At 54.7% G+C, this 26,686-nt stretch overlaps 1 protein-coding gene across 6 annotated transcripts in view; it reads left to right on the forward strand.

Annotated features, from left to right (window-relative positions):
* The window catches only part of ST7 (suppression of tumorigenicity 7), a 596,792-nt gene that overhangs the window by 219,777 nt on the left and 350,329 nt on the right, over positions 1 to 26,686 (forward strand). For all 6 annotated transcript variants that reach the window (XM_069627934.1, XM_069627935.1, XM_069627938.1 and 3 more), the window contains 2 exons: positions 12,479 to 12,594; positions 18,429 to 18,504. In XM_069627934.1, coding sequence (XP_069484035.1) covers positions 12,479 to 12,594; positions 18,429 to 18,504 — 192 coding nt within the window. The remainder of the gene's footprint in view (positions 1 to 12,478; positions 12,595 to 18,428; positions 18,505 to 26,686) is intronic.

Consider the following 26,686-nt stretch of genomic DNA (forward strand, 5'->3'; position numbering starts at 1 on the left):
GTGGACCCCTGAACCACCCCCCCCCCCGCGCGTGGCAGTGGACCCCTGAACCACCCCCCCCCGGGCCCCCGGGACCCCCCCCCCGTGCGTGGCAGTGGACCCCTGAACCACCACCCCCCCCCCCGCGCGTGGCAGTGGACCCCTGAACCACCCCCCCCCCGCGCGTGGCAGTGGACCCCTGAACCACCCCCCCCGCGCGTGGCAGTGGACCCCTGAACCACCCCCCCCGCGCGTGGCAGTGGACCCCTGAACCACCCCCCCCCCCCGCGCGTGGCAGTGGACCCCTGAACCACCCCCCCCCGCGCGTGGCAGTGGACCCCTGAACCACCCCCCCGCGCGTGGCAGTGGACCCCTGAACCACCCCCCCGCGCGTGGCAGTGGACCCCTGAACCACCCCCCCCCGCGCGTGGCAGTGGACCCCTGAACCACCACCACCCCCCCCCGCGCGTGGCAGTGGACCCCTGAACCACCCCCCCCGCGCGTGGCAGTGGACCCCTGAACCACCCCCCCCCCGCGCGTGGCAGTGGACCCCTGAACCACCCCCCCCGCGCGTGGCAGTGGACCCCTGAACCACCCCCCCCCGCGCGTGGCAGTGGACCCCTGAACCACCCCCCCCCGCGCGTGGCAGTGGACCCCTGAACCACCCCCCCCGCGCGTGGCAGTGGACCCCTGAACCACCCCCGCGCGTGGCAGTGGACCCCTGAACCACCCCCGCGCGTGGCAGTGGACCCCTGCGCGTGGCAGTGGACCCCTGAACCACCCCTGCGCGTGGCAGTGGACCCCTGAACCACCCCTGCGCGTGGCAGTGGACCCCTGAACCACCCCTGCGCGTGGCAGTGGACCCCTGAACCACCCCCGCGCGTGGCAGTGGACCCCTGAACCACCCCCGCGCGTGGCAGTGGACCCCTGAACCACCCCCGCGCGTGGCAGTGGACCCCTGAACCACCCCCGCGCGTGGCAGTGGACCCCTGAACCACCCCCGCGCGTGGCAGTGGACCCCTGAACCACCCCCGCGCGTGGCAGTGGACCCCTGAACCACCCCCGCGCGTGGCAGTGGACCCCTGAACCACCCCCGCGCGTGGCAGTGGACCCCTGAACCACCCCCGCGCGTGGCAGTGGACCCCTGAACCACCCCCCGCGCGTGGCAGTGGACCCTGAACCACCCCCCCCGCGCGTGGCAGTGGACCCCTGAACCACCCCCCCCGCGCGTGGCAGTGGACCCCTGAACCACCCCCCCCGCGCGTGGCAGTGGACCCCTGAACCACCCCCCCCGCGCGTGGCAGTGGACCCCTGAACCACCCCCCCCGCGCGTGGCAGTGGACCCCTGAACCACCCCCCCCGCGCGTGGCAGTGGACCCCTGAACCACCCCCCCCGCGCGTGGCAGTGGACCCCTGAACCACCCCCCCGCGCGTGGCAGTGGACCCCTGAACCACCCCCCCCGCGCGTGGCAGTGGACCCCTGAACCACCCCCCCCCGCGCGTGGCAGTGGACCCCTGAACCACCCCCCCCCCGCGCGTGGCAGTGGACCCCTGAACCACCCCCCCCGCGCGTGGCAGTGGACCCCTGAACCACCCCCCCGCGCGTGGCAGTGGACCCCTGAACCACCCCCCCCGCGCGTGGCAGTGGACCCCTGAACCACCCCCCCCCGCGCGTGGCAGTGGACCCCTGAACCACCCCCCCCGCGCGTGGCAGTGGACCCCTGAACCACCCCCCCCGCGCGTGGCAGTGGACCCCTGAACCACCCCCCCCGCGCGTGGCAGTGGACCCCTGAACCACCCCCCCCGCGCGTGGCAGTGGACCCCTGAACCACCCCCCCCGCGCGTGGCAGTGGACCCCTGAACCACCCCCCCCGCGCGTGGCAGTGGACCCCTGAACCACCCCCCCCGCGCGTGGCAGTGGACCCCTGAACCACCCCCCCCGCGCGTGGCAGTGGACCCCTGAACCACCCCCCCCGCGCGTGGCAGTGGACCCCTGAACCACCCCCCCCGCGCGTGGCAGTGGACCCCTGAACCACCCCCCCCGCGCGTGGCAGTGGACCCCTGAACCACCCCCCCCGCGCGTGGCAGTGGACCCCTGAACCACCCCCCCCCGCGCGTGGCAGTGGACCCCTGAACCACCCCCCCCTGCGCGTGGCAGTGGACCCCTGAACCACCCCCCCCGCGCGTGGCAGTGGACCCCTGAACCACCCCCCCCGCGCGTGGCAGTGGACCCCTGAACCACCCCCCCCGCGCGTGGCAGTGGACCCCTGAACCACCCCCCCCGCGCGTGGCAGTGGACCCCTGAACCACCCCCCCCCGTGCGTGGCAGTGGACCCCTGAACCACCCCCCCCCGTGCGTGGCAGTGGACCCCTGAACCACCCCCCCGCGCGTGGCAGTGGACCCCTGAACCACCCCCCCCCCGCGCGTGGCAGTGGACCCCTGAACCACCCCCCCCGCGCGTGGCAGTGGACCCCTGAACCACCCCCCCCGCGCGTGGCAGTGGACCCCTGAACCACCCCCCCCGCGCGTGGCAGTGGACCCCTGAACCACCCCCCCCCGCGCGTGGCAGTGGACCCCTGAACCACCCCCCCCGCGCGTGGCAGTGGACCCCTGAACCACCCCCCCCGCGCGTGGCAGTGGACCCCTGAACCACCCCCCCCCGCGCGTGGCAGTGGACCCCTGAACCACCCCCCCCGCGCGTGGCAGTGGACCCCTGAACCACCCCCCCCGCGCGTGGCAGTGGACCCCTGAACCACCCCCCCCGCGCGTGGCAGTGGACCCCTGAACCACCCCCCCCCCGCGCGTGGCAGTGGACCCCTGAACCACCCCCCCCGCGCGTGGCAGTGGACCCCTGAACCACCCCCCCCGCGCGTGGCAGTGGACCCCTGAACCACCCCCCCCGCGCGTGGCAGTGGACCCCTGAACCACCCCCCCCCGCGCGTGGCAGTGGACCCCTGAACCACCCCCCCCCGCGCGTGGCAGTGGACCCCTGAACCACCCCCCCCCGCGCGTGGCAGTGGACCCCTGAACCACCCCCCCCGCGCGTGGCAGTGGACCCCTGAACCACCACCACCCCCCCCCCCCCCCCCGCGCGTGGCAGTGGACCCCTGAACCACCCCCCCCCCCGTGCGTGGCAGTGGACCCCTGAACCACCCCCCCCCCCGTGCGTGGCAGTGGACCCCTGAACCCCACCCCCCCCCCCGCGCGTGGCAGTGGACCCCTGAACCCCCCCCCCCCCGCGCGTGGCAGTGGACCCCTGAACCCCACCCCCCCCCCCCCGCGCGTGGCAGTGGACCCCTGAACCCCACCCCCCCCCGCGCGTGGCAGTGGACCCCTGAACCCCCCCCGCGCGTGGCAGTGGACCCCTGAACCCCCCCCGCGCGTGGCAGTGGACCCCTGAACCCCCCCGCGCGTGGCAGTGGACCCCTGAACCCCCCCCGCGCGTGGCAGTGGACCCCTGAACCCCCCCCGCGCGTGGCAGTGGACCCCTGAACCCCCCCCGCGCGTGGCAGTGGACCCCTGAACCCACCCCCCCCCCCCCGCGCGTGGCAGTGGACCCCTGAACCCACCCCCCCCCGCGCGTGGCAGTGGACCCCTGAACCCACCCCCCCCCCCCGCGCGTGGCAGTGGACCCCTGAACCCACCCCCCCCCGCGCGTGGCAGTGGACCCCTGAACCACCCCCCCCGCGCGTGGCAGTGGACCCCTGAACCCACCCCCCCCCCCGCGCGTGGCAGTGGACCCCTGAACCACCCCCCCCCCCCGCGCGTGGCAGTGGACCCCTGAACCACCCCCCCCCCGCGCGTGGCAGTGGACCCCTGAACCACCCCCCCGCGCGTGGCAGTGGACCCCTGAACCACCCCCCCCGCGCGTGGCAGTGGACCCCTGAACCACCCCCCCCGCGCGCGTGGCAGTGGACCCCTGAACCACCCCCCCCGCGCGCGTGGCAGTGGACCCCTGAACCACCACCACCCCCCCCCCCCCCGCGCGTGGCAGTGGACCCCTGAACCACCACCACCCCCCCCCCCGCGCGTGGCAGTGGACCCCTGAACCACCACCACCACCCCCCCCCGCGCGGCAGTGGACCCCTGAACCACCACCACCCCCCCCGCGCGTGGCAGTGGACCCCTGAACCACCACCACCCCCCCCGCGCGTGGCAGTGGACCCCTGAACCACCACCACCCCCCCCCGCGCGTGGCAGTGGACCCCTGAACCACCACCCCCTCGCGCGTGGCAGTGGACCCCTGAACCACCACCCCCTCGCGTGTGGCAGTGGACCCCTGAACCACCACCCCCTCGCGCGTGGCAGTGGACCCCTGAACCACCACCACCCCCTCGCGCGTGGCAGTGGACCCCTGAACCACCACCACCACCACCACCACCACCCCCACCACCCCCGTGCGTGGCAGTGGACCCCTGAACCACCACCCCCCCCCCCCCCGTGGCAGTGGACCCCTGAACACACCCCGCGCGTGGCAGTGGACCCCTGAACACACCCCGCGCGTGGCAGTGGACCCCTGAACACACCCCGCGCGTGGCAGTGGACCCCTGAACACACCCCGCGCGTGGCAGTGGACCCCTGAACACACCCCGCGCGTGGCAGTGGACCCCTGAACACACCCTGCGCGTGGCAGTGGACCCCTGAACACACACCCCACCCCGCGCGTGGCAGTGGACCCCTGAACACACCCTGCGCGTGGCAGTGGACCCCTGAACACACACCCCCCCCGCGCGTGGCAGTGGACCCCTGAACACACACCCACCCCGCGCGTGGCAGTGGACCCCTGAACACACACTCCCCCCGCGCGTGGCAGTGGACCCCTGAACACACACCCCCCCCCGCGCGTGGCAGTGGACCCCTGAACACACACCCCCCCCCGCGCGTGGCAGTGGACCCCTGAACACACCCCCCCGCGCGTGGCAGTGGACCCCTGAACACACCCCCCCCCCCCCCGCGCGTGGCAGTGGACCCCTGAACACACACACACACCCCCCCCGCGCGTGGCAGTGGACCCCTGAACACACCCCCCCCCGCGCGTGGCAGTGGACCCCTGAACACACACACACCCCCCCCCGCGCGTGGCAGTGGACCCCTGAACACACACACCCCCCCCCGCGCGTGGCAGTGGACCCCTGAACCACCACCCCCTCGCGCGTGGCAGTGGACCCCTGAACCACCACCACCACCACCACCCCCTCGCGCGTGGCAGTGGACCCCTGAACCACCCCCCCCTGCGCGTGGCAGTGGACCCCTGAACCACCCCCCCCCTGCGCGTGGCAGTGGACCCCTGAACCACCCCCCCCGCGCGTGGCAGTGGACCCCTGAACCACCCCCCCGCGTGGCAGTGGACCCCTGAACCACCCCCCCCGCGCGTGGCAGTGGACCCCTGAACCACCACCCCCCCCCCCGCGCGTGGCAGTGGACCCCTGAACCACCCCCCCCGCGCGTGGCAGTGGACCCCTGAACCACCCCCCCCGCGCGTGGCAGTGGACCCCTGAACCACCCCCCCCCGCGCGTGGCAGTGGACCCCTGAACCACCCCCCCCCGCGCGTGGCAGTGGACCCCTGAACCACCACCCCCCCGCGCGTGGCAGTGGACCCCTGAACCACCCCCCCCCCCGCGCGTGGCAGTGGACCCCTGAACCACCCCCCCCCCCCGCGCGTGGCAGTGGACCCCTGAACCACCCCCCCCCGCGCGTGGCAGTGGACCCCTGAACCACCACCCCCCCCGCGCGTGGCAGTGGACCCCTGAACCACCACCCCCCCCGCGCATGGCAGTGGACCCCTGAACCACCACCCCCCCCCCCGCGCGTGGCAGTGGACCCCTGAACCACCACCACCACCACCACCACCACCCCCCCCCCCGCGCGTGGCAGTGGACCCCTGAACCACCACCACCACCCCCCCCCGCGCGTGGCAGTGGACCCCTGAACCACCCCCCCCGCGCGTGGCAGTGGACCCCTGAACCACCCCCCCCCCCCGCGCGGCAGTGGACCCCTGAACCAACCACCCACCCCCGCGCGCGGCAGTGGACCCCTGAACCAACCAACCACCCACCCCCGCGCGCGTGGCAGTGGACCCCTGAACCAACCAACCAACCAACCAACCAACCAACCACCCACCCACCCACCCGGCAGTGGACCCCTGAACCACCCACCCCCGCGGCAGTGGACCCCTGAACCCCCCACCCCCGCGGCAGTGGACCCCTGAACCCCCCACCCCCGCGGCAGTGGACCCCTGAACCCCCCACCCCCGCGGCAGTGGACCCCTGAACCCCCCACCCCCGCGGCAGTGGACCCCTGAACCCCCCACCCCCGCGGACCCCTGAACCCCCCACCCCCGCGCGCGTGGCAGTGGACCCCTGAACCCCCCACCCCCGCGCGCGTGGCAGTGGACCCCTGAACCCCCCACCCCCGCGCGCGTGGCAGTGGACCCCTGAACCCCCCGCGCGCGTGGCAGTGGACCCCTGAACCCCCCGCGCGCGTGGCAGTGGACCCCTGAACCCCCCGCGCGCGTGGCAGTGGACCCCTGAACCCCCCGCGCGCGTGGCAGTGGACCCCTGAACCCCCCACCCCCGCGCGCGTGGCAGTGGACCCCTGAACCACCCACCCCCCCTGCGCGTGGCAGTGGACCCCTGAACCACCCCCCCTGCGCGTGGCAGTGGACCCCTGAACCACCCCCACCACACCCCCCCCCCCGGCGTGGCAGTGGACCCCTGAACCCAAACACACACACACCCCCCCCCCGGCGTGGACCCCTGAACCCAACCACCCCCACCCCGGCGTGGCAGTGGACCCCTGACCCCAACCACCCCCACCCCGGCGTGGCAGTGGACCCCTGACCCCAACCACCCCCACCCCGGCGTGGCAGTGGACCCCTGACCCCAACCACCCCCCCCCCCCCCGGCGTGGCAGTGGGCCCCTGAACCACCACCCCCCCCCCCTGCGCGTGGCAGTGGACCCCTGAACCACCACCCCCCCCTGCGCGTGGCAGTGGACCCCTGAACCACCACCCCCCCCCCTGCGCGTGTCAGTGGACCCCTGAACCACCCCCACGCGCGTGGCAGTGGACCCCTGAACCACCACCACCACCACCACCACCCCCACCACACCCCCCCCCCCGGCGTGGCAGTGGACCCCTGAACCCAAACACACACACCCCCACCCCGGCGTGGACCCCTGAACCCAACCACACACACCCCGGCGTGGCAGTGGACCCCTGACCCCAACCACCCCCCCCCCCCCGGCGTGGCAGTGGACCCCTGAACCACCCCCCCCCCCTGCGCGTGGCAGTGGACCCCTGAACCACCACCCCCCCTGCGCGTGGCAGTGGACCCCTGAACCACCACCCCCTCCCTGCGCATGGCAGTGGACCCCTGAACCACCCCCCCCCCCTGCGCATGGCAGTGGACCCCTGAACCACCCCCCCCTGCGCATGGCAGTGGACCCCTGAACCACCCCCACGCGCGTGGCAGTGGACCCCTGAACCACCCCCACCACACCCCCCCCCGGCGTGGCAGTGGACCCCTGAACCCAAACACACACACCCCCACCCCGGCGTGGACCCCTGAACCCAACCACACACACCCCGGCGTGGCAGTGGACCCCTGACCCCAACCACCCCCCCCCCGGCGTGGCAGTGGGCCCCTGACCCCAACCACACACACCCCCCCCCTCGCGTGGCAGTGGACCCCTGAACCCAACACCCATAAGGACAACATAAAGAAAACTGTATTCTTCATGGGATAGGGCATCACAGCATAAGGACGCTGAGTGAAGGGAGAAGAGTCCACATCCAGAGGGAGTTGTAGATAAAGGAATACAGCAAAGGGGAGAAGGCACCCAAACCAGAAGTGGAATGGTGTCAGAGTAACGAGGAATTAATCGGTCTCAAAGAAGGGCACAAGAGGGGCTGTGGTAGAAGGCATTACCCATAGTGAAAAGGGGACCCCCCGCACCCACTTGCAGTCTCCTCCTGAACCAGTAATGAGGACTAGTGATATACAGAAAAGCAGCCACGCAGGGCAGCAAGTATAGAAAAAGATCCGGGTTGCAAACAGACTAATGGCATCAGGGGCATGGTGATGGCTAGTCAAAATGGTTGGTATACAGGTAGGCAGCAGTGCAGTAAACCCAGTAGGCGGTTAGGCAAAACCAGGGGCAGACTAAATGGTCAGGACAAAGACAAGCAACATGACAGTGAAACCAGCCTGCAGTGAGGCAGGTCCAGAACAAATGGGTGGCACCCATCCAGTACAGTCTGATCTGAGAACAAGCTGAGAGATCAACTGTGATCCTTATTGTTAAGCGCCAGACTGATGGATCGCTTCTGTTATGAGGGTGAAGGCTGCCATCCTGATGGCATGGCGGGCCAAGTCATCATGTCAGATACTGCAAGCCCTGCCAGGATTTGTAGCTTTTGTGGCAAATCAATGGATCAGAGCTGCCATGGGAGATGACACTACCAGCCGCAGTTATGGCTGGACCTGATACCACCTCCTGGTGCCAAAGAAATTTGAGGCCAAAGTCCCAGAACCCATGTGGTAAGACAAGCTCGTGTGAGGTGAACACGAGGAAGGCAGAGTCACCAGCAGGATGAGAAGATTCTTCCCAGACTTAAGGGATCATGAGTTTTCACACTGGATCACAGACGTGTACCCCACTCCACATCAGACCCACTAGTTCTCCTACCCCCATAGTAAGCTGTTTTATTTTGAGTCCCTGACCCTGTGCACATATTACAATTGGTCTTCTCTCTTCTTCCCTACTCGCAATTATCTGCAACCTAAGATTCACAAGAGGTACTGGTCCCTCTCTTTGCATTGCACTGACCGTTAGCCACAGATCAACTAAATTGCTTAGGTGCCTACTCAGCCACCCATCCAAACAAGGCTATCAAGGCTCTGAATGTTGAGAGGTATGCCAGGGAGCAAGGGTCTACCCTGACAACAGCTAAGTAGCCCCAGGTGTGCTAGGCCCTATCAGAGCCCCATAGCCTCCATCATATAAGTAGTGTGCAGCTCCAGGTTGGACAGAGGGCTCTCGGACCCCTAAATGCCAAAGGAAAAAAGAAAGCAAGTAGTAAGGGTCAAGCAAAGAAACAAGGTGCATCATTACCTCTATGTTCCTCCCCAATGTTTCACAGTATCCCACCCCTTGCAACTTGCCATATCTGCCAAGGCATGAGGTGCATGTGGGCCTCACAGACAATGGCAGTGCCAATGGACAGGTGAGCTGCCCTATTTGGCATAGGGCCAGTAGCTACCTTCCTCTACCATGTTCTCTACAGCTTGTCTCAGCAGCTCATGGCTGTTTCTTGGGAAGACAAACCCCTGATTTCAGATCAGCAGATGCGTTTTGCTCAGCCAGATCCCTGTCTCTCCCACTGTCTGTCTGAGGGATTGCTGAGAGAACCATCTTAGATATCTGCTGTGAGCTTAACTCCTCTTCTCCATTCCCTGGCTATCTTCTTTTTTTCTGAACACATGCTCTTTCACTATGCCTGAAATTGCTGCCCAATACTCTGTTACATTGGCTAATTTCCTTTAATTTTATGGGGTACTAGCCTAAGTACCCAGCTTCTCCCAGGATGGCCATTCTCTGATTTGTTTTCATATTCCCCCCAAAAGGATGAACAAATATTGTTGTTTGCCACAAAGTTAAAACGCGATAATACATGTTAATTTCACTAATTGAACACCAAATGTTTATTTATCTCCGATATTTATTCTCACATGAGTATCATATTTGCTGATTATTTGCAATGTTCTGAGCAGTGGTGGCCAATTTTCCCTACCATACACACACTGCAAATAATCAGAGTAAGCATACAAATATGATATTATGTGAGAATTTTAATTGGAGGTAAATAGAAATGTGGTGTTCAATTAATTAGTGAAATGAACATGTATCGAGTTTATTGCCAAACAAATCAATGAAAAGAAAGACACACTCACTCTCTTTTAAAAAAAAAACAAGATAACAAACACAAACACCTGTTCAGCGCAATGATGAGCACTTTCTCCAAATGACCTGTAGATGGCGGCGGAACACCAGAAAACGGAAAGCTGAAAAACCAAAACATTATTAATCTCGCAACAGGGTGACCTATAGGGCTAGAAATAGTTGCGTTAATTCAGCAATGAAATAAAGAATATTCCATGCTAAATTCATGACGCCAGACCTCACTGTTCATGTGGAGTTACTTCCCCAAGATCAACGCCACATACAACCCCACAAATAAACACAAATTTGTTTTATATATATATAGATTTCGGCAACTGAAAACAATTTCTTCCTGTACAAACCAGAGACTAGAAAGACAACCGGTTTTCTGCAGTTCCGAAGGATTGCCTGCACCCTGGGGAAAGACTGTAGTTTGAAATTCAAAGGGCTCTTAGCTCGAACTCTTAGGATTACCCGCACCTTAGCTGCCTTAGAGATTTGCATATCCTCATTGTAGTTCCCCAACAGCCTGCAGAGGGTTTTAATATGTGGAATGGTGGACAGCTGTCAAGGAGCAGGTAGTTGCCATTGGAGGGTCCTCACCATAACCGGAGCTTTGGGAAGTGCACTTTAGAACTTTGGGGGACAGAGGTGCCAGAGGCTCTGAGGAAACAGTTCCCTATGGTGACATTGGGATCTGACCTACTTAGGCTGCACTAGCACCTAAAGTGAGAAGGGTTGTGTGATCCTGGCCACTTTCCAGCTGCAGAAACACACAGTGATTAGCGGATAGTGCCTTGAAAGCGACAGAGCCACCACTGCAATGTCCCATGGTGCTACACCTCTAGAGGTTTCTCTTTTTGGGCTCCTGTTGGAGGGACCTTTAGTAACTCACTTCTCTATACTTTTGCTCCTTAATGAACTCCCTGATATTTGCTAGAAAATGCCTAGCGGGCTGAAGTGAAGCAAAACAATTAAAAAAACATGCTGCTCTCTTCCTCATTGCTTCTGATGAGGGCTACAGGTCTATAGGTGGTGATGCTGTCCTGCTCCAGATTGAGGAATATGTGCACCAAACCTTGTCTGCTGTGCCAGTCGGGATTTAGCAGGAAGGTGGTGCTGCAGAAGTTGCCTTCATAGTTAACATGTTTCATTTTGCATGTGGGCCAGGTGAAGTTTAAAGCTTTGCTGCCACTCTTAATTCATTGGGGGCATTTCTTTAATGAAAGAGCCATGTGTGCAGTTTTACCAATAGTTTACACACCCATTTTCCCATCTTCCACCTCTGAAATACAGCTGTGGCGATATTGAGCCCAGCTTATTAAAGTGCACCCGTCTGCCAGCCTGTCAACCAATGACCACCAGAAACCTTTTAAGTCCTGTGATAAAAATTTCTTAAAAAGTTGAAAATGTATTGAAAATGAATATAAAAATAACATGTAAGGAAACTTTCAAATGGACTGGCTTAACAGGGGCATGCAGAGTAGATGCTGTCAGGTTGAGCAGAATTGCATCCTATTGTTATGATATGATATAAGTCATTTATAACGCGCCTGTACACAAGTGTTTGTAGACGCGATAAGACAAGGGAGGGAGGACAGAGGGGGGACAAAAAAAACAATCTGACTAGGCCTTGTGTCATTCAGATAGTGCGAGCACGAGAAGTGCAAGGTAGAGGAGAGGAGAGGAGAGGAGAGGGGAGGAGAGGGGAGGGGAGGGGAAGGGAAGGGAAGGGAAGGGAAGGGAAGGGAAGGGAAGGGAAAACGGGACAGCAGTGCTCTGAGTAAGTGCAGCCAGGGAAGCAAGGAGAACAAGGGACTCTAGGGTTACAGTTACAGCCCCTAAGTGTGTGGTAGGCCCAGAGGCAGTGCAAGGGTGACTGATCAAGAAAGGGCCTGGTACCCAGTGAGACTGTGAAGGTAGCCAAGCAACCAGTCGGTACAGCAGACAGGTAGGTCAGCAAGGGAGGGAGAGAGAAAGCAGAGGAAAAGAGGAACATTTTTGAGCTGCTTCCGGAACTTCAGATGGTCCGGCTCAAGTTTGAGAGGGGCAGCGGGGCCATTGCAGAGGGAGGTTCCCACCACTCTCTGCCTTAGTAAATTGTCTCCTTGACTCATTTTCTCAACTTGATAGTTCTGGAAAGCTTGTGTTGGGAATCTGCCACTCAAGGAGGTTATTTTCAGACTAGCATGGGCCGTCCTGCATGTGAAGCACTTACACACAGCTTCAGGCTAGTATGAAATGCCATTTGGATTGTCCATTTGCCTGTCCTTGCTTTGTCAGTCATTGGGCGTCAACACTCTTTTCAGAAGGGAATCGGTGCCTATCATTGCATAAAGAACATTAGACCAGACCTTTCCACAAATGTCTCCTTTTCCCATATCCTCATTCTTGTTCTGAGAAGCCGAAATGAGAATAGCCTTAGTAAATAAGCGCATTTGTACCGATGAGACTTGAGCAGGGTTGTGTGTAATTTGTTTGTGGACAGCATTCATGAATCTACCTGTTTGTGTTTAATACCAGGTATATTGTAAGTTTTCTTTTCTATCTTTAAGGTACACGTGGGTGACTGGAAGAGAACCATTGACGTACTATGATATGAACCTTTCCGCGCAGGATCATCAAACATTCTTCACCTGCGACACAGATCATTTGCGGCCTTCCGATGCAAGTGAGGATCTATTGCTCTGCACGGCTCCTAATTATTATTTGCCAGTAGATATCATGCTTTAGATCTAAAGCACCACCTTTTGGTTGTGATTTGTAGGTGGTGTTATAATTGCTAATTAATGAATCCAGACAATTGGAATGACGTGGGGATGGTATTACATGGCCATTTATCCTCTTCACATTCTTTGCACTGTCATTTATTGCTAAATGTGTGTGTGGGGCTGTGTTTGATGCCACTCTGAAGTGAGGCGCATGTGGTAGTTCAGCAGTCAAGTAAGTAGTCCTAGGACTTGCCCGACTGTTTTGCTTTATCTTGGCCACGTGGTGAGACCACCCCAGACCCTTGCAAAATCAGTTATTGGACTCAGAAAGGCAAGGATTTACACATAATACGCTGGTAATAATGATAATATAAATGGCTCGTCATAGGCCTTTTATTCACTCATAACATACATGAAGAAAAACAAACACATAGTTATACATAAACATAGAAAAAGCGCATCACTGTTAGGATAGTTGCAGAAGACGCCTTCATCTCGCCCACCGCGACACTGCTTAGTGCCACAGCAGGTAGGCAAAGAGATCATTCATACTAACGGGGTCTGGAGCAGAGCGTCCTACCTCTCGGGAGACCATTTCCCCGGTCCAAAGTCTAACTGCTTTCCAAGAGGAAAACCTATTCTCTTTATGGGCTACTTTTGATCCCCGCCCTCATGGGTTAACAGACTGCCCTCGGCCGAAGAGCAGACAATAAGCATGAGGAGCAAAGAGTGGAATATTCCAGCTAGAAGTGGAAAAAACCCATCTTCTATCCTTGCTTTCGTTCCCGGTACCCCTTATCACTGCACCTGCGGAGCGCTCAGACTCCCTTTCTGGCTTGTCCTTCGGAAGACAATAAAACAACTATTCTCAACAGTTACATCAATATGTGACCTTGCCTCCACTGCAAAAATTCATGTTTACTTGCTAAGCCCATGAAATGTAAGCTTTCATTACTCTTTCATTGCGGTAAATGAAAATGAATGTCCAAGATGGCCGTGCATCGGCGCCATATTTTCTGGCTCATTTCGCACATGCACGACACTGGCCCGAAGCAGGCCTTACCTTTTACTGGGCAGCTCTTCTCTGAAACTCCAGGCCATTGATGCCTACATATTGGGTGGAAGGGGGTGGGGCGCCATTTGAGCACAGTAGGAATCCATTCAGATTCCCTCTTGACGGGAAAATGTCTGCCTTAACAGAAAGGGCCAGGCCGCAAACCTAGAAGACTGCAGAGTAGCCCCCTGGGCTGAGGCTCCCTTCTGGTAAGAGTGAGGGCGGAGAATGTTGCTAACATTTCTTTGCAGGCAGCACAAGCCAGTGGTCACGTGACTGTGGTAAACAATCAACTTCCCGCATGACTGGAAAATGTTTGCCCTAACCGATAGGGGGAGGATACGAAAAGTGAAGACAGAAGTATGGTCCCCTGGGCTCCAGCTCTCTTGCAGAGTGAGCAAGGACTTCTGGATCGGGCAGGTAATGGGCAGGGATTCTTGCTTAATCCAGAATGTTTTATCCTTTAGGCCAAGTGCAGCCTTCTCAGACACTTTGCTAATAGAACTGCATATCAGCAACTGGACAAATTACCAGCTGAAATGTTGATGCCCCACTGCCAGGATACTAGTTTTACTGGTACCAACATGTGTTGCTTCTCTCCTTGCCAGGGTTGTTTTCAATCTCCAGTTATTCTAACTCACCAGCCAAAGGTTGATTTCCTGAGGTTCACCCCAACAGTAGGCCTTGGTTTCACCTTTGTGTCTCCTGGCCCCTGTCAGGTTCTGAGTGAACTTGCCCAGCACAGTCATGGTAAAATCTTTTCCTACTCTGTCTGTTCCCGAGGTTTGTGGTATGACCTACAGCAGGCTACGGTTATTTATCTTTCCTGGAGAATATTACCTGTCCAGCAGCTGCTCAGTGGTCCTCATCAGGTTCTGCAGTCTTCTTGCTCCCTCTTTGCAGTGCCTCCTCTGTGGACCATTGCGCTCAGTGAGCCAAATCATGTTTCTCTTGCAGTCGATTTATAGGGATTTGTCATCACCTAATTTAATAAAATATGGCATTGGTTGCGCAGTTTCAATGTTTTCTGAGGCCCCTTTAATTGGTTACGAATCCCCCCTCTAAGATCTTCTTCATGTGTTTTGTGTCTTTCCATTAATGTTCCCGGGTGTGCCGTTAGCTTCTCCCTTACATATTCCCTATTGAGTTAATTGTCTGGCTGAGGGCAGATTGGGAGCTTTGAGTCCCAGTGCACCACCTTGGATCAGTTGGGAATACCATGGCTGTGTGTAGCTCCGCGTCTTTTCACTGATCTCCATGGTGGTTGTTTGGCACAGTGGTTAGCAACGTTGCTCAACATGAATAGGGTCATAATGCCGTTGTACAGGTGGAGCTCTCGGACGTAGCTATAGGTACATGCAAGAAACCTTTCTGCACATTTATTCACTTTGTTGTTGTTGTTACAGATGGCCTCAATGATACACCAACTCCCAAGGACAGTTCAAGGGTTTATATTATTAGATTGCATACAGGCTCTCTCTTACTCATTTAGATGCAGTAGGTCCCTTCCGAACCCAGCCATTCCTACTCTCCAGGTTACTTTCTACTGATTATTGATCCCTACTGTCAGTGGTCGAAGTGAGCGGGAGTGGTTGGGAACGGTGCTCCTCTACTTTTTTTAATTAGGTTTTACTGTTCCTATACTTTTATTTTACAAAGAAACCGTTCTGGAATAGTTTCATTTTAAAATAAACGTTTGGGAAGCAGTCGAAACATAGACCTTCAGTGCACTCCACTAAACATTCCCTTAAACAGCAGGTGCATGTGTTTGGGGGTTTGTATTGTGCATGGGGAGGGGGTGTGCACTGGGGTTTGTGGGGAGAGGGGAAGGACAGCAGGGAACATTCAGTCTGGTCTGGTGTTGATGGCCTAAAGGCAGATGCCTTATTTATATAACTCACACAGAAACTTCCTAAGTGTAACCTACTCTGCTCCCCTGGTTAGTTGTAGAAATAGGAGTAGTGCTTTCCAGAAACTCAAAAAACCCTGGTCCGTCTTCTCCTTCCACACGCTGATCTTTCTCTCCATATGTCTCTCTCCCACTCCTCCCTACTACTACTATGCCCACCGTCTTTCCCATACAAGGCCTTTTCTATCCCTCTAATGTCCCTCTCTCTACTATCTATCTCTATCCTCTGATCTTACTCTCTACTATGCTCTCAAACTGATACTACTAACCCCTCTCCACACCACTAGTACTCTCTGCACCACTTTTACTACCAAACCACTACTACTCGTTCTAACATACCACTGCTAGCAACTACTACTAATTCTGCTCTCCATCTCAGTCACCCTCCTTCCACTCCCTCATTTCCTACTCTCATTACCACTTTCACATCTTCCACACACAGTCACATCACAGCCCCACTTTCTCTCACCAACCAGTACCTCACCTTTTTTTTACAAGTTGCCTGCACATTTCTTCCTACATCCTTCCTCCTGTCTCTTGATACATCACCACCACCTCCTCTGACCGCACCCAAACCTTGCTGTTTCCTGGCTTTATCCCCGCCCCCCCTCCTTCTCCCATTGGTCTCCCCGTGGCTAATCTATTCTACATCGCCTGGGAAGGTTTACAGAATGAAAAATGCATAAAAAGGAGTCCAAGCCCTGCTTCCTCTTTTTTCTCCAAGGGCCTGTTACCTTCCCGCAATGGGGTCCCGTATGGAACAATATCTGAGTTGGAACCGCTCCGCAGCCACAACATAAGTAAGCGGATTGTGTAAGGAGCACAAGTTCATGTTCTAGAGCCACTCTGCAGCTGACTCCTGGATATGTGGCTCATATTGTAGTTAGCACAAGTTCGTGTTAGGGAGCTGCTACGCGGCCGCGCTACAAATACATGAGTCTGGATCTGCGGGCGCAAGTGGTTCTCCTTGGCTCAGCTCTGAAGTGTACCGCAAAGAGGCGCTCTCTCTTTGGTTCCAATAGGATTCTGAACGTGAGGCTTCTCACAGAAGGCTCTGATGTGCTGCCTTGTTGCGGGTGATCTTCCAGGGCAACAGGAAAGATATGCGTAGACATTTTAGGATTCGCTCCTTAATTTCCCTTTAAGTAACACAGCGCCTCCCAACTCCACCCCAGGGTTCACCAATGACAGTCTTACGCCTGACACTAACCTAGCAAACCGTATACATATCCTTGTGTTGAAGTGTGACCCTTTTTGTCTGTTCTCTTCTGCCTCCACATCCTCTGGGTCGTGGGATAATTGCATCCATCTCATGGGCTCCCATTGACTCAGAATGCAGTTGCACCTCATTTGACTCCCAGATTTGTTCCAGCATATCAGACCTGGACAGCGATCGCCAGCTGCTTTGACTCTTAAACCCATTTCTGTTCAGATTTAATTTCTTCACCTAGCTGGTCCCCAAGTCCCAATGTATAAACCCTCTCTTGATCATGTCAACGTTTCCAGTTCTTGTTTGAGTACTCCACATCCGCAATAGCCCTGGTGAGGGCAATAAAGTGTCCTCTAGGGAACAAGGCGCTAAAAGCCTGTTCTGTGGTCAATCGATCACCTTTAGCAAGTTCCACATGCTACTTCCTGCAACGGTACGTGTCTCTCTCAAACTAAGGGACCTTCGTGCAACCTCCATTTTGTAACACTTTGTAGAGTCCAACCTGCAGAGATTGTTCTGTTTACACTTCCTGAGTTTTCCACCAGAGTTGTACGTCTTTCCTGGATACTGTTGGTGACCGGTGTCCAGCATAGTCAATACAGACACAGGCAAGCACCACTCAATTGTGGCACTTTTCAGTGTCTTCCCTCAAAATCCAGTTGTGTCGTACCGCAGTCGAAGTGTAAGACACTGCGCCCACTAATCTAGTTCAGGCATTATGCTGTGCCAGCTTAGTTCATCTCTTGCCATCCGGCAGCCTCCTAGGGAAGGACCATTCTTTTGTCATGAGTTCTTAAATGTTACTGCTATCTATGAACCTTGTGCTGGTGCGGAACTGCAGGAACCTTCGTCTTCTCCGTCATCGGGTCCAACTGCTGCACTGCTTCTCATACTCAGCATTTGGGGACAGCCTCCACGCCTTGCCTGCAGCTACTGTCCAGTAAGTGAAAAACAGGCTGGAGCCTGGGAGGAACACCCCGCAGTCCTTTTAGATATGCCCCCTTGAACCACTTCGGGCAAAGAATATTTTTTCTAAGTTTGAAAAGGACCTCTTAATCGACAAACATCAATGCTCCCATTATTATTAATTTCTTCTCACACACCTTGACATTGATTATACAGCAAATTTACATCATTTGTGTCTCACATTGAATGCTCAATATCCTTACACCAATAGACTCCTTCACATATTAAAATACCTCTTGCATGTGTTTATGCATCTTGAGCTTTCGTACCTCTCAGCTATTTATCATTTTCTATTGCACTTGTAGGTCCGGTGCTCTCGTAGTTGTCTACATACCGTCCATATCCTTGTTTTGATCGTTGGCCATCTCGCCCATTATGTTTGTATACTGCAGCAATCATTGTTCTTCACTTGTGAACTAGTGCTGTTATAAACCCACCATTGTCCTTCACACCCCACAGAAATACTTCACTGTATAATTGAAAATGTGGAGAAAAGCATGTATTGTACAGTATTCATTTAGCTTTTTTAATCTTTTTTTTCACGAAAGCCTCCTTATATTAACATACTTTGTAATGTCTCTTACAGTACCTTTTTGAATGTTAATCATTGATTACTTGCATAGATTGAAATATGTTTGTTCTTTTTGTTGGCCAGTAATGCAGAAAGCCTGGCGAGAAAGAAACCCCCAAGCCAGAATTTCAGCCGCACACGAAGCGTTAGAGTTAAATGAGTAAGTGACAACTTGAATCTATCTTCATTTTATCTAAATTGCAAATGTACTTCAAACTTAGAGTGAGGCATGCAGTACTTTATAAAGCTCGTTCTTAAAGGATTGTTGTAGATTTGTTTTTTGCCTTGTCAGACCATTTGCCTTCCATACTGCAAAATTCGGGCAAATAATATTTGTATATTATTCCCAAGCGGGCAAGTCCAGGGCTTCTGATTAATGCCACATATTATGTGAACGAGTCCCTCAAGGCTCCAATCTTCATTCAACAATTTCTATTGGAATCTGGCAGATTTAACTCATATTAATGACAGTAGAAGCCATCACTTCCAGCACTGAGGGTTGGTTAGTGTGACAAATCACTGGAATTCGTCCCTTCTCCCCAAGGGGACAGCCCACGCCTGTGAGACTAGAGAGGTGAGCCCACTCTGCAGTACCCTTCCTAGAGGTAGAGGGAAGTGGGAGCTCACCGGGAGAGACTCCCCCTTTGGAGGCAAGGACTCTCGTTTGCAGGAGGAAACTCCCTAGACCACCTTCCAGGATAACACCTTTTAACCTTTCTGAGGACAATACCTGTAAAGAGAAAACCAAAATGTCTTATTCTTTTGGTATTTTTTTACTTATTAAGTGCATTTGGTTACATATCTGTGACCTTTTACACTATCTTAAAACTCACAAAACATTAAAACATTTCATATGCATACCATAATGTGGATTAAAATACATTTCTTATTACCCTAAAACATGTCCTGAAATACCAGAATTAAAACTCATCACCCGTCATACATAATAAAATTCGAATATGAGTTAGTTACATCTAAAGTGATCATTTAATGGCTGCCAACTGCCATATGTGAAATGCCGCTGACGCAATTACCAGTAAGTCTGCTCCAAAAATTGTACTCCACAGTTGGTCCGATTTGCAGTGAACAAATGTATTATACTCTTAACATACTCTGTGGTGAGTGCTGCACATTGTGTTAATATGTGTCGTGGCGTTTCTACCTGTTCATTGCAAAGCCTACAGAGACGTTCAGCCCAAGGAAGTCCATTCCATGCACCAGTATTTTCTAATACCGGCAGTGTTTGAAAACGTACCGAAAGGATAAACCTACTCAATGCCGGAGCACGCAGCTTTATAAGAAACGACTTTGGCCAATTTATGGAAAAACCTTGCTGCAAGCAGATCTCACACCTATGCAGTTTGGCCAGATGGCTTAAAGCTTGGGCTGTGTCATTGTTTCTGGCCTTCACTTCTACCTTTGCTAAATTGAAGGCCAGCCATGAATCCGGGACACTTTGTAGTCCAATCTCAAATAGATAAGACTTCACCATTGCCTCCAGGTTCTTAGACCATACACTTTTGCTATGTTTATTGGAATGCTTGATTGCCTGGCTTAGCAGGGTGTCTTCTACCAGGCAACCATAGTACATTTTGGCCCAAAACTTGCAGTCTGAGATTTTCCAGAATGCTAAAAGGGACGGAACGCCCAGCTCCAGTCTTATTGCCTCACCTGCCACCCTTTCTGGAAGGCCTTATAGTGATCTTACTTTCAAACTTATGAAGCCAGGCGAGTGCTCTTGCCGGGAACACTTCTGGAGCATATATTACGCTTGGTATGATTGAATTCGTGTATGCAATAATTTTAGGCTGAGTCGAACAGCTTCCATAATCATCTATGATCCTTTTAATTGCCACCACGTGTACCAAGCCCTTATGAGTTATCCCTTCCGCCAAATATAAAGGCTCTGATACAAATATGAAGGTACTAGTATTTAGATACCTGTTCTAACTTGGCACCCCCTAGCTTCCAAAAGAAATGAGGGAGCACTATAAGCCCCTTTCCCACACGTCATGATTTTCATTTTCATGGCGTTGGGGCTAAGTCTGTGGTCACTAGCAAATACATAAAGGGCTTCCAAGGAGCGCAGGAGGCCGACTGGTGTGCGGTCGACAATCACCATGTCGAGAGCATACGTCAGACAAGTGATACATTCACTACCGTACTGCAGGGAATGGGGATGGTTCTTAGCGTAGCTCAGATATATAAAGATTGAAAAGAATGGTTGCTAGAGGGCATCCCTGTTTCAACCCTCGGTTATTGGGAAAGTAACTGCACCGCACGCCCTCCTGGGATAATCTAACCCTGACCTGTGTGTCACTGTATAGTGCCTTGATGAAGTAAACAAAGTGATGGGTCTATACCCTATCAGGCCAACTTATCCCATAGCTTAGTTCTTATCATGCTATCAAAAGTGGCTGCATGATCTATAAAGCACAACTACGTCGTCATTCCCGGGTAACACTGGGTGTCCGAGATCAGGGTTAGGAGAGCGCAGATTGAGTGGGTGGTGCCACAACCCTTTCTGAATCCTGTCTGCTGAAAATTCAGCAGACCCTTCTCCTGGGCCCAGGAAGATAGTAACTCCAGTAATAGATTTGCGAATGTTTCGGGAAACGTAGTCTAGCATTGCTAGTAATCTGTAGTTTAGAGGTTGATCACAAGCTCCTTTCTTGTGAACTGGTATTAAAATGCAACCTTTCCAAGGAGGGACCATTCCAGTTTCACATATCTGGAAAGAGAAGTGAGGCCCAGAGTTGTGGGTCACTCTTTAGAACCATATTACATAGGCCATCAGGGCCAGTGGCCCCAGAAGCTTTAGATCTAACAATACTTGCCACTAAATCTGCCTCCCAGATGTGTGTGCTTACCAATGTATCAGACATATGCTTTGGATCCTCAATCGAGTTGGATTCCCTCTACCACCAATATACGTTAGTTGTGAAAAGTCCCCATTGCTCCTCTGACATAACAATAATCTCGTTAGTCAAGTTACTTGCACTGTGGCTGTGCACAAAGTGCCAACATTTCTTTGTGTCATGAGTCCTGATCAGCACATGTATAAATGTTCAGCCTGCGTTATTCACCGAGAATCTATATCCCTTCAACCAGCTCTTGTATCATGCCTTGGCAATTGCTATGGTTTTCATTTTCACCCTCCTGATTATCAAAGAGCTTCTCTTAGCTTTGCCGACTGTCGCATTAAGCTCTCTTTTTTTCTTTGCTATTCCTAGATCAAATCTAACATCCAGCTTGACACAGTGGTTGCTCTTGAGTAAGTACCTATGCTCCCTTGGACCAAATAAAACCTGCTAATTCCCCAGATATCCATTACATTTCATCATTAATCCCTCTTCCCTGTGGCCACATCACCCCAAATTCCTATTAAATTTTGGAATATTTGCAGTTGTCCAGCGCAGCCTGTTTCCCTGAATGTTAACCTTGGGGTTGAAACACAGGCTGTCACTATGATTTCCTTGGGGCCCAGGGCAATTCATCTAAAGCATGACATGGTCACTAGCCTTAGTGGGTGTAGTTTCCAACTCAGGCTTGTATCTGGCAATTCGGAGGTCGGTAAAGATGAAGTCGATACAGCTACTGTAGAGTTCATTGGACCACGTAATCTGTTCTCCATCCTTAACCGTCATAGGAGTAAGCTCAAACTCTGCCAATGCCCTCATCCAGTCCCTTGACCTAGCCCTCGCACTTCCCTCTTTTCCATCCCTCTTAGTTTCTCGCAGATTCTGTAGGCATTCAACATCAAAATCTCCCATCAAAATGATGGCACCCTTTGGAAACTGGGTATACCAGTTTCTAAAGGTCTCCTCCACCACTTCAATTAATTCTGCCAATGTATCGCCTCCAGGAGGTTCATACAGGGTTGCCACCAGGATGGGCACCCGACCACCCATGGATTTATTAATGTTTACAGCCAGGAAATGTCCATGTAGGGAGATATTTAAGCAATATGCCCCGAGCGGCGGGGGCATTACCAGAGTCGGTAATGCCCCTGCTGCTCGGGGCCTATTGCTTATGGTACCCCGGCCCGCAATATCTGCGTGACCAGGGCACTAAAAGCACAGAAAAAAAAACAAACAAGAAAATGGCAGCCGGGAAAGGGAAATCAGAGTCCGTTTTCCCTTTCCATGGCGGCCATCGGGAGCAGACGTGGTCGGAACAGAAGTGTTCCCAGCGTGTCCGTTCCGAAAGAAGACAGAGAGGAAGGTAAGTGGGGTTGGGAGGGAGGGGAAAAAAAAAACATACCTGGGTCCCCGGCAGAGGAAAATGGAAAACAAAAGCCTTACCTGAGTCCCTGGTGGGGGGCGAAGGCAGCCTCTCAGCCGTGGGGACGCTCGGCGCGGGGATGGGCCCGCTTCGAGCCTCCTCATTGGCTCAGGGGCTGCCATGCCCCCCGCCAGGGACAATGGCAGTTGAATCCCAACCGAGGGATTCCCGGCTGGGTAATGCCTCGGCGAGGGCCAATCAGAATGGTTCTTTCATTCTGATTGCGCCTTCTCTGGGTACTAATCAAATATATTAAGATCCACTTTGGCCCCTATGCACAATCCACACACAATCGGCCGGCCCCTTAATGGGGACGAAGATGGACAAAATAATTCTGTATAGCCATCCAAGTCAAAGGAGGTACTCAGCCACGTCTATTGTAGGCAGAAGCGCTGCACACTGATTAAGGCGGCTAGTGACTCAGGGTTATTAAGAAACTAATGATGCCCCCTGCTGTTGCATGACAGCAGTAAGGCAAAGCCAGCCTCGAGCAAGGGGACTGGTCAATAAGCCCGCTGGGGTACCTGTGTCCATTTTCCATGTTGCATCACCGTGACGTGTTAATTTTCAGGCGGGTTAGACCCCATTGTAGATTTTATCGACTGGGGAGTAGCAGTTGGTACATGCACTAGGATGAAATATAGAGATCTCAAATCCCTGCTGTAGGAGAGCCTCTGCATTATTACAGATACGCTTCACCACTATTGGGGATATAAATGTTAGTAGTGCCCAAATAACAACACTTTCAATAGGAAGACAGTTCCTGTTTTTGGATGTTCTTTGATGTAATGTGTAGGAGAGCGATAAACCAATCGGAATCCGAAATGGGTCCCCTGGTATCAGGCGGTGTGGGTCTCGGCATCTCCACCCGGCCCAACCAATCATCTTGTTTGGGAGCTTCTGATGTTTTCAAGGGCAGGTCACAGCGAGGGCTGTTAGATCCAGTAATTGGACATTCTTTGATGTCCTCAGAATGTTCTGTGTTTCTTTGGAGGGGTCCTTCTGACAATTGCAGCGAGAAATCGGTGGGGCAGGAAAATTACCAGCCACTGTTGGGGCTGTGGAGAGAGGGAGCAGTGGAGGCTGAGCCGTAGAATTCATATAAGGTAGCAGCACGTGTGCAGGGTGCTGGAGGGAGGGCTCAGCCTGTACACAGCAGGGATTAAGTGCCGCTTCAGGATTAATGGGAAGCTCCAGGTGCCCTGGACTCGGATGGCGCTCGGACTCTGGGGGAATCTGGCCAAGCCACCTATCCAAAGGGCCCTGTAAGTGGACCCGCTTCACCTCACCCTTTCCGACAGCCTTGGTCACAGTCTTAGTCCCCTCTTTTGAAGTAAAAACATGGCATGCCCCCATTTCTTAGACTTCCAGGCCTTAGATTGAGGGCCCCTATGAGGAGCTACCCCATGCTTGCACTATTTATATTTCAGAGAAGGAGGGGGACTAGGAGACCTTTTGAGGAGCGAAAGTTGTGTGCAAATTGCCTCCAGAGGCCCACTCTCTGAGTCTGCCACCACATAAGCAGCCTCTTGCTGGGGCTCCCCTCGCCGGGGAGATGACATGAAGTGGGCAGCACCCATACTTGTCACCCTGGGTACTAAATTAGCCTCCAAGTTGGAGGGAATTGCTGGATTGGCATCAGTGAAAGGAAGAAGTGGCTCCACTCGGTGGTTAGCCGTGGTGCAGTGATCTGCCCCTGCCCGCAGAATCACGTTGGCCTATTTGGCCATATCCGCCCTTAAAAGCTGTTACTACACCACCATGTTTGAGCATAACATAAATAGTGCATCGATTTCTGATTCCAATGCCCCCATCGAGGCCTCAGCAGGGGTGCAAGAATTGTAGGAATTGTACGGCGGCCTGGCTTCCTCTGCCAGTAGTTCTTCCTCAGAGTCACTGTCACTAGACAAGGACTCAAAAGTGGTTAATAGTCTTTACAAGTCAGGAGAGCGAGAGAGAGATTTGAAGGCAGAGTATTGTCATATGTAAAGTCTGTCAGGCCATCAAATTCCTTTGAATTCCATGGCAGAGCTTTACGAGTGTCATGATGCCCGCTCCCGGAGAGCCGGTTCAAGCCCTGCGTCCCCGAAAGCGGACATCAAGTCCCCAAGGAAGTACCCAGCAACCCCATATAGGGGCCCTTTGGACAGTGTCCTGGCGCCTATGGCGCCTGGCTCATAAAAGACATCAGTCCTGGCGCCATAGGTGCCAGGCTCATTATGGGAGTGCTTGGGTGCACTTACCTGATGCAGACCATGCTGCAGGATCCCGGCCTCCTTGAGGCCTGAAAGGAACTACTTTACCTGTGGGACTAATTTAACATCCGGGCGTGGTCGGGGAAGGATACATACCTGATTGGAGGAAGGATACATACCTGGAACTTCTTCCAAGGCTATTTAAACCCCACCCGAACAGCTACACGTGCTTCGCGCTGTTCTGCATCTAGCAGCTGGACGCTCACCGTGTCTGCTCCTGCATCCTGACTTCTGCCACGCCTGCCAGCATCCTGGATCACCTGCAAAGGAAGAGAAGAAGAGAACAGAAGAAGGAAAAGTCCTTACCTGCTAAATCCGCATCCCGGAGACATCTCGCCGACAATCCTGAAAAGGAAGACTTTTATTTAAAAGCTCATCGCGTCGATCGCTGCAGCGCCGCATTCCATTCACCTTTACAGGGCGCCTCCATGTTCAGCAGCGATCATCCAGATTCGCAGTCACGCCCCAGCGCCTAGGGAGAAAAAGACCAGAACAAAAGGTGAGAGAGAGAAGGGAATAAGGAAAGCTAAACCTCCATGTTAAGACTTACCTGTTGATTCATTCCCTCTTCATTTCGGGGCCGCGCCGCATCCTGGCATTTCCAGACCCCGGCCCCTAAGGGGAAAAAGAGACATCAGCGTTAATGAGCGAATGAAAAGACATTACCAAAAAATGTTCATTAAAGACTTACCTGATTTCTACAAAGATTTCACCTCTCATTTCGGGTCTGTGCAATTGGATCACAGACTTCAAAACAGAAAAGCAGATCGGTCCAGGTTTAAGACCCGGGTGTTGGTCAAGACCCATGCTAATCCCAAGGGAGTTGATGTCTCTGAGCCTATGCAAATTGGAGGGGTTAAAGGACCCTTAACTCAAAAGGAACGTGAAAGGAGGCGGCAGTTAAAATTATGTCTTTATTGTGGGAATTCTGGACACTTTCTACGAGATTGCCCGGCAAAACCGCCCTGAAAGGCGGTAGGAGCCGCTGATAAAAACCATGAAGACTCTGTTTCGGGAAACGACTCCGCCCGACAAGTGTAGGGGTCCGCTTGCCGAGCTTGAAAACTAACTCTCAGACCTCGCATTTCATTGTGCCAATGGTTCTCGTAGATCCAGAACAGCCTAAGCGGTTGCATGCAATAAAGGCATACATCGATAGTGGGGCTATTGGAAACTATGTGGATCGTGAATTGGTCTCTAGGATTAACCTCCCTCTCCGTCCTAAAACCAGCAAAGATGTCATCACCACAGTCGATGGAACTGAGATTGCCTCTGGACCGGTAACACATTCCACTACTGAGGTGACTCTTATTGGTCCCGACGGCCATCGGGAGGGTGTTGTGTTTGATGTAATTAAGGCTCCACAGTTTCAGGTTATTCTTGGAATCCCTTGGTTAGAGACACATAATCCTCAAATTGATTGGAGAGCTAAGAGAATAACCTTCCCGGATTGTACACAAACCTGCTACCCAGAAAACCTGAAGATTTATTCTAGCATCTGTAACCTCTGCTTCCATGCAACTACCTCCGGAATACCAAGACTTTCAGGACGTCTTCCAAAAGGAACAGGCCAACACGTTACCTCCTCACAGATTGTACGATTGCCAAATCGATCTGGTGCCCGGTGCACAACCCCCTTGTAGAAGGATTTATGCCCTTGCCGAACCTGAGAACGTGCATTTGAGACAATATTTGGATCAATACCTAGCTAATGGTTTTATTCGCCCGTTAAAGCCCCCGGCATCCTCGGCTTGGTTCTTCGTGCCCAAAAAAGAAGGCGACCTTAGAACTTGTATCGATTAC

Source organism: Ambystoma mexicanum, chromosome 12, assembly GCF_040938575.1.
Source record: "Ambystoma mexicanum isolate Mex_15411 chromosome 12, UKY_AmexF1_1, whole genome shotgun sequence".
In the NCBI taxonomy this organism is placed as follows: Eukaryota; Metazoa; Chordata; class Amphibia; order Caudata; family Ambystomatidae; genus Ambystoma; species Ambystoma mexicanum.